Below are 8,797 nucleotides of genomic sequence, written 5' to 3'. Positions count from 1 at the left end.
CTATATTATGCACTTATAGTTTCTAATGAAGTTTGGATTTGTATCCTCGTTTTTCACATGCGATTTCAATATACTCCTTATAATGGTTAGATAACCCTCGCGTTGTTGTTAAACATAAATATATATATATATATATATATATATATAATATATATATATATATATATATATTAGCAGTACCGTCGGTACTTATAAGTCTCCGTCCACCATTTCTGAAGAAATAAGGAAGAAACACATTAAAAAAATCTCTTTGTTAAAAACGACTGATTACCACTGTTATAGCGTAGTAAAAACACCAACAATGTGTAACACGTATTAAGTTAGTTTACCACTCTAAAATTGGTTGAAATGAATATGCAGTACCCTATACTAGTATTAGCTGTTAGCCAAAACTGCATTGCGCATACGGGGACGCAAATTGTCGGAAAGCTGATTCGTCAAGCGTCAAGTGACTTTGTCAGAGCGGCAAAGTCACTTGACGCGAACTTATGATGTTATAGGCAGGTAACTTCACGAGCACCAAGCCCCTCTGTAGAAGTTGAACCAACAGCATACACTGCAGAACACTTAGACACTGAAACAAACAGTGTAAGATCACCGTCACCGATGAAAATGAACAATGAGGATGCTGCCAAGGCGGACCAAGAAAAACTACCTAACATTCAAAAAAGTCCTGAAAGACCTTCGACTCTCAAAGTGGAGCCAGTTTCCGGGAATCCTGCCCCGGCTCTGTCGCCCGCAGGTTCCACTACGTCCCGCCGCGCGTCGCAACTAACAGATCGCGGCTACTTCGATGTGAAGTTCTACCACAACAAGCTGTGGTAAATGTCCACCTGTGTAAGTGGCGATTAGCGCACATGTTGTGGCCTCGTCGCCTAGGTTGCCATCAATATGCGATGTTGTGTAAATTTCAACCACAGGATCGCCTAATATTTATATTTCATCACGACTTTTACTAGTCACGCTATTTTATGAAAGAGTTGATCCTGTTTTTGACTTTCACACATTCTGTGCATAATAAAAAGACAACCTCCATCAACTAGACGAGTGAGTGTCGTGCCAATATGCATTTCAATACTACAGGCAAACCGTAACAGTGAGTCCTCAGTCGCGCGATACAGGACTGCGAGATGTTACGACAGAGGCGAGCGACGAACATGAGTGACGCGACTGAATGAATGAAGAATACGCCTGCCACCCTATCTATAACTATAACTTGATCTGTCTCCCGTCTATCGTCATTCTACGCGCTCCTGTATGGCGCGGGCGACGATTACAGATGTTTGCCTTTACATAAAAATTCCATTTTTAAACGGTAGTATCGCGGCGATTTCCATTCGTTCGACAGCGACAGCAGGAAAGTAGCTCCAAAGTCCATGAATTTATTGAAACTCGTGCAGTTCATGTTTGCGCCGCGTCTTATATACTTCCATAGCCCTAGTCCCAGGCCTAAACTCTCTCGTCGAGGTGTCGCCAAACGCATAATCTATAAATTATATAAGTCCAAAACCTCTAGATATTTAATTATTGTCTTTGAATGTAATGTCCAAACCATATATGCCGCTTAGTATTGTAAGACAATTTTAATAACGATTTACATAGCCCTAGTATCTTGATTCTCCACAAGTCAAGTAGTGTAACACTATGGCGTGTTCCGTCAAATGCATTGATCGACAGTTAGATAATAATGATGGTAAAAGCCCTTGATGGCCACATATTCGTCGTTTTATACCAGCTGCAAAATTTTCCAGCTTGTTTTCCTACAGTAGGTACTGTAAGCAACAACGGAGTTTAGACTATTGTGGCTTTGGAGCATTAACAGGTTTCATGGGTCTAGACAATTAATTCCCTGAGCACAAAACATGTTTTTAATATTATCTAGGTACTGGATATTATAACAAAACATTATCCCCAGTCGCCATGCTCTTAACTGTGGCAATCCTTCGTTTTCTGAACAAAGTATTGAAGCTAAGTAATTGGCGATTGAGGATTGAGATTTCATAAATTATAAAATAATGAAAAAATACGCTTTGTACGAGCTACCACCCCAAAGCCGCTATGGTCCAAACTTTATAGTAAAGGCTAACTAATTCAACAATTATCTGAAAATGAGCAGCAGTCTGACTGTCAGAGGTTCTTATTCTATAATATAATCAGAGGAATGGGCTTCTCTTTTTTTAATTTATATTTATAATTTCGGTGTTCCATCGTTATTCGTAACTTAGGATCTCATACAAAAGTCTTGATTGATTTGTTTGTCCAAAATGCCTACAAATAATGTGCGTTGAAGGCTGAATTCTAAAATTTTAAGTCTTTTAAAAGCTAAATGTTAGAAATACGAAACAATAGGTGTATGTGTTTTGATATAGGCACGAATACGATTTTGTCTTGATGTTAGTCAAAAATGACATAATTAAAACATTCCTAGAATTACTTGTGCACTAAATTAGATGCTTTTATCATTCATAGAAATGAATGTTTGTGTGCGCCAGACTTTGTCGCTAGTTAAATATTGCGTATGTGATAAACGAACCAAACTAACCGGAACAATAACCGGTGAACAACAATTTTTGTTTTATAATTTTATTTTTATAAGTATCTAATTTCACGCGTACCTATTATATTATTATTGTTGTTTTATGAATTGATTAATTTATTGTTAATTTATAATAATTGTTGTGATTCTTATCTTAAGAAGTCTACCTGGTTTTGGATGTAATAGTAAGTTGAGAGTACAAACGCCATTCACATCAGTGACGCTAGCATGCTACTAACGAAAAGAGGAATAGACAAAATTCAACCAATGGCGGCACAACCCGATCTCTTTTTATTGCGTTGGTACGAAAAAGATGGGACTAGGTCCGACGCCATTGGACAATTTTTTTTCTTTTTATCTTCACTGGTCGCATGTTAGCACCACAAGCGATGTTCCTGCGCTCGCCCAAACAAACCTCCAGTAACGCCGCTATGATCCCAGTTTTAAGGAATCTACGTCACTTACACGAACAAAATAAAAAACTGGTCAAGTCGTGACCAGTACCATGGTTCTGTAGATTCAATTAGCACTTTGATCCCTTTACAATTGTCAAAACTACTAGTATCATGACCCCACACACCTCAATATTGTACAAACAAATGGTCTCCAGACCCACCAAATTTTTTAAAGATACCTCATTTACATGTTGGGAGGTAGGTACCATGAAAAATATTTTTCAAGACGTTAAATGTACGTATATATTTATGCTAAATTACATATTTCTAGTAATAATAAGACAGACGGACATGGCGAAACTATAAGGTTTCCTGGTTGACTACTAAAAAGTCTTTGTTTGTGTAAATGAAAGGAAAGTCAGCACAGCAGAAACATTATTTTGAATAAGAGGACATGTGAGGCATTGTTAATATAAACCCGTCCACCAACAAACCGTTGCTTAGCAACCGTTCACAGACATAATATGATAACTTTTGAAAATCCGTTTCTTCTTTCCTGACGATCCCTAAGTTTCACACGCAAATGCGCCTGTACATCTTACTATTACAACTAATGCCAAACAATCTTTTGGAATTCTTAAGAATTCTCAAGAAGAAGCTCAGCTGTATCTTGTAAACAAACTTATAAAATTGTACTAAGTTTCAAAATTGTGAATTTAAGAAAGTTTTTGACATTTTAATTTTGAGAAAATTTGTTTTATTCTCTAGTAAAATAAATTTCTAATCCATTAAAATAATATATTTGTATTATTTTAACGTATAATTTGTGTGTAGACTTTTCTTACATTTAATTTTATTTCGCACACATCGTCAACTTAAGATATAGTGATCGAGCTAAAAAAGTTAACAGTCTTTAATGTACAGAAATTGAAGAGCCGTGATAGCCCAGTGGACTCCTCCCTAGTAGAGGCCTCTGCCTCCGATTCCGGAGGGTGAGGGTTTGAATCCGGTCCGGGGCATGCACCTCCAACTTTTCAGTAGTGTGTATTTTAAGAAATTAAATATCACGTGTCTCAAACGGTGAAGGAAAACATCGTGAGGAAACCTGCATACCAAAGAATTATCTTAATTACGTGTAAAATACGTGTGCGAAGTCTGCCAATCCGCATTGGGCCAGCGTGGTGGACTATTGGCCTAACCCCTCTCATTCTGAGAGAAGACTCGAGCTCAGCAGTGAGCCGAACATGGCTTGATGACGAATGTACAGAAAACAGAGGGTAATTTTATTTTTATTAAGTACTAGCCGACACTCTGGTCCAATAAAAATCCAATCTAATGCGGGGATAAAATATAGTTTCATACACGCACAAATACCGTGGCTTTCTAGTAGTAAAAGGATTTTCAAAATCGCTTTAGTAGAATTAGAGTATACCCCCTACGATACCACAAACTTTACCTCGTTACTCGTAGAATATTCGTATTAAGCGTATATGAACGGCTAATACTGAGTTAGCAAAACAATACGATATACGTCGTAGGTACTGTAATGCCCAGGGCCGGTCCGTCCATACGGCGAACGGAGCAGTCGCTCCAGGCGCTAAATCCTAAAGGGGTAAAGAAAAATAAATTTCCTTTTTTCGATTGTCTATATATTTAACGAAGAGATGGTCGAGAGGCGCGAATGGAGTGCGCAGACGCAGGCCTGATTTTCAATTGGTTACTTCAGAAGTACAAAGTATGGTCCAGATCTTCCCGTTCCATACTTACCAAGTTTGTACTCAGAATTAGTATAGGTATATATTATTAGGAGCAAACATTAGAGGCGCCATATTTGGATTTAGCTTCATTCTAAAATTTACTTCGGGCCGGTGCTGGTAATGCCATATCGATCGTGACTGGATGGTGAGGCTAATTATAATTTAATAGATATTTATTATAATTACCTTAAGTGTACCCACCAATATTGAGGGTTCATACTGGGTTCTTGTACAATATATAGGTACTAGCTGACACCGCGCGGTTTCACCCGCGTGGTTCCTGTTCCCGTAGGAATACGGGGATAATATATAGCCTATAGCCTTCCTCGATAAATGGGCTACCTAACACTGAAAGAATTTTTTAAATCGGACCAGTAGTTCCTGAGATTAGCGCGTTCAATTAAACAAACTCTTCAGCTTTATAATATTAGTATAGATATTCTCCATCCTCCCTTTCAGGTACCTCCCTTATGCTTATGAGTTTGAGTGAATCCAAAATTCCCCTCTCTTCGGGAAAAGTTAGGTTCCATAACCTATTTTTCCCTCAAGTCTTTGGTGCAGCTTGAAGAATATACGAAAGAGAAACTACCACGTTTACGATACCAATGAATGCCGAACCATTTTAGCTGCTAAAGGTGGCTTCGTCACCTTGATCATGGCTACTTTAGTTTAGGCTAACGGTGAGCCTCGAGTATAAGCTGAAGAGAAAGACAATAGCAGCCGAAACGTAAGTATCGCATGCAATATACCGTTATGTCTTCACGATACATGTCATGTGTCATCTTCACGTGATCATAACTCATCATGCAGTTGGGTCTGGTAGTCGACGTGGAGGACACGATATTCGAGTTTTTGGAAGAGAGCCAGTAGATACGCGTACACGCGAAGCAGTGCGTTTCTTATATGCTAGCTAGCAAGTACACGCACAGCTTTGAATACATTAAATACGTATAATGTCATCAAAAACAACTCTTGTAAAATATACCAATTCTCGCAACTTAGTTGTTCTACCGTAAAAAGTTGTGAGATCCAAGTAAGTAATTAAGGGACCGTCTCTGTCTCAAGTAATTTCGTAACTAGCTAACCTAACGATAGTTAAATAGTGACCATATCATTATTAAAAACCTAACACGTCTAAAGCCGGATTTATATTTGTCTGACGTGTCGTGTCGTGACGCATCAGAATAGAATCGGTATCATACTTTTTATATGGCAACGTTTACACTTATATGTTGTGACATGTGATGGCTTCTTATGTGTCGCTTACAAAATGTATGATACCGATTCTGTTCTGATGCGTTACGTTACGACACGACACGTCAGTCAAATATAAATCACTTTTATGATTATTTACGCGCAGACAACAGTCACTTTAGTTTCAAGTTACCGGCAGTAAGGTATATGTCTATAGGTGAATGGATTGGCAATACCCGTTACACCGTACGTCGCGCTTTCATACAGGGTTTCTAATAGCTAATACCTTGTATGAACCTAATAAATCTTTTAGAGTATCTATGTTCAACTTTGTTTTTGAGTAAGTAGTATATATGTTCAACTTTGTTTTTGAGTAAGTAGTATCTATGTTCAACTTTGTTTTTGAGTAAGTAAATAAAAAATTCGTTTATCTAAAAGTAAATATATAAAAATGTAAAAATACCTATCTTGTAGGTAAATATTAACTTGAGATAAAAGAAATGTAAAAGCTTCTGTCTCTCTTTTCTGAATTTTTCGCAGATGTTGAGTTGCCAATGTGAATTTTGTTCTAGGTACGGCCAGCTATATCACTTTTAACCTTTATTTGCTTTACTCGGTTTCGATATAACTTCCATATCCAGTATGAAGAAAACTACCGCAACATAGGTACATATTTCATCAGGTAGGTACATAAAGCAACGCAGCATTTAATATTCTGGTTTTACATGTATATGACCTTTATTATTATTATTTATTATTTCCTTATTTTCAAATATGTTACTATCTAATAGTTCAATTGATTTATTTAACAATATTGTCTCTTGCGTGAAGCTCAGTTTTTTACTTTCGGCATGTGGTTCCCAACGGAATTGGTGTTTATTGGCGATGTTATCTTTCAGTTTTATATTGTGTGTGGACAGTACAGTTTCTAATCCTCCTCCAACTTTATATGCATTTGGAGCAGGATTTTGAATTGCTGTGATCAAAAATCGTGGAGTACGACACGTCGGGCCATAACTTACCGCTGGATAACATTTTGGTTTTTCAAGACAGTAGAATGTAGGTCCAGGAGTTTTTTCCTTACCATGCACAGGGATCCAGTTATACCAAGGTTGAAATCGTCCTTCTGAAGAAAAAAAGGGACTCTTGTTTTGTAATTGACGTGGCCTTACTATTTTAGCGTTTGGTTGCGCTAAATCTGCTGGGCTCGGTTCATTAACTTTTTTTAACAGTGGTTTCATTCTTATAGTACCCGATCTGAAACCCCATGTTTCTGTGACGGATTTGTATCTATATTTTTGCGTGTCTGTTATTAAAACATCCTCATCCTCATCATACTCATCTTCAATTATTATTTGTTCTTTAAATCTTTGCGTGCTCGATCCAAATGGAGCTGCATTACAATATTTTGGTCGACTTGACCTGTAATTTAGGTCATAACTTGCGGGACTCGGACCTACGTCATGACGAAATTTGAATCTTTCTGCTTTAACTCCAAAAAATGATGGGCTTGGCAACTTCGTGCGACTGAATTTTTCTGGGGGTTCAAGTTTGTCAAAGTCTCTTTTTATATAGTATGCAGTAGGTCCAGGTTTTATATCATATTTACCACTAACAAATCTCACTGCTTTATCACCTAAGCATTTCATATCTGTCCCTCTAGGTGAATTAGGAGAATAATCTGCCGGTCCAGGTCTTTTCTCGGTAAGATTTCGACGCTGCACCATTTCTATAAACCGATACTGTTTTGAATGTTTACGCCTTGAAGATCTTAATTTTTCAGCACAGAGCGTCTCATACCTTGGTTCAGATTCAATAGTATAGGATGCGGGGCCGGGAGTAACATCTGCCATTTTTTTGTCCCTTTGTGACCACTTACTCCATTTACATCCATGGTAAAAAGCAGTAGATTCAAGAGCCCTCGCGTCATAGAATGGCGGTGAATCTTGTTTCTTATTGATTTTATTTCTATTCAAAAAGGCAGAAATTGTAGATTTGGGTGTTATACCCTTAAATAATTTCTTTTTGACTTTACCCTGACAAATTACTTCTTCAGTAAAACATTGACATGGATTATCCTCACCACATTGGCAAAGAATCCTTTCTATGTCTTCCTTACTTAGCAAGTCGTAAGAAAATCGAGGAACATTAGACATTAAAGTAGTGCAATTCTGAATTTTTGTAGGTAAAGCAGTATTGTAAAGGGCGTGTGTCCATATTCTAGTACCAAGGTCGGAACCACGTTTACATTTTGAGAGGAACGGAACTTTATTTAAACGTAAAGGTCGTTGTGTATTTTGATAAGCTCCAGGGTCCAAAAGCTTGAATGGTTTCGCCGGCGGGGGAAACCTTTCGTTTAAGTTATAAGCCATTGCAGATTTTATTTCCCTAATTATCTACTGCTAATAAATGTATTTAAATGTTGTTTAAACCGTTTAGAGAGAATATAAAAAACATATTCACTATAAACTAATTAAAAGAAATAAATCTAAGAAGGAAAAACTATTTCAGAAACACACGGACCTAAATAACAATTATTAAATGTCGTTATAAAGCTATCATAGTAGATATATGTTTTATCTATGGTATCTATGAATAATATTATATATACCCTTTTACAAGCACAGAACAGACAACGCTACTAAAAGCTAACGCTTTTAGCAATAGAAGTAGCAAGGGGGTGTGGCCCGCGTACACCCGGGTGTGCGGAACAACGCAAGCGTGTACTAGCAGTCTTGTTTTGTTCTGTGACAAAAGGGTATAAATAATAATATTCAACTCTAAAGTAAGGGTGACATATTTCATTTTTCACTAAACATTAAACAGACATTTAGGCCACGCCCCTCGGTACGCTGGTTTCAATACAAAGAATTGACACTATAAATCTAGTTACCTCTTGTATCTGTGGATATATT

At 37.3% G+C, this 8,797-nt stretch overlaps 2 protein-coding genes across 3 annotated transcripts in view; one reads left to right on the top strand and one right to left on the bottom strand.

The window, feature by feature from the left end:
• The window catches only part of LOC112047971 (alpha-tubulin N-acetyltransferase), a 22,550-nt gene extending 18,825 nt beyond the window's left edge, over positions 1–3,725 (top strand). For both annotated transcript variants that reach the window (XM_024085305.2, XM_024085298.2), the window contains one exon: positions 501–3,725. In XM_024085305.2, coding sequence (XP_023941073.2) covers positions 501–825 — 325 coding nt within the window. In that variant the 3' untranslated portion in view covers positions 826–3,725. The remainder of the gene's footprint in view (positions 1–500) is intronic.
• Positions 3,726–6,900: 3,175 nt separating this feature from the next.
• On the bottom strand, positions 6,901–8,279 carry LOC112048462 (uncharacterized). The gene is made up of 2 exons (XM_052890774.1): positions 7,343–8,279; positions 6,901–7,008 (listed from the first exon to the last, which is right to left on the bottom strand). Exons 1-2 carry the CDS (start codon positions 8,252–8,254, stop codon positions 6,901–6,903), a joined length of 1,020 nt encoding a protein of 339 aa, XP_052746734.1. The 5' UTR covers positions 8,255–8,279.
• Positions 8,280–8,797: the final 518 nt, after the last annotated feature.

This window comes from Bicyclus anynana, chromosome Z (assembly GCF_947172395.1).
Source record: "Bicyclus anynana chromosome Z, ilBicAnyn1.1, whole genome shotgun sequence".
In the NCBI taxonomy this organism is placed as follows: Eukaryota; Metazoa; Arthropoda; class Insecta; order Lepidoptera; family Nymphalidae; genus Bicyclus; species Bicyclus anynana.
This window is presented reverse-complemented; position numbering and strand designations above follow the sequence as displayed.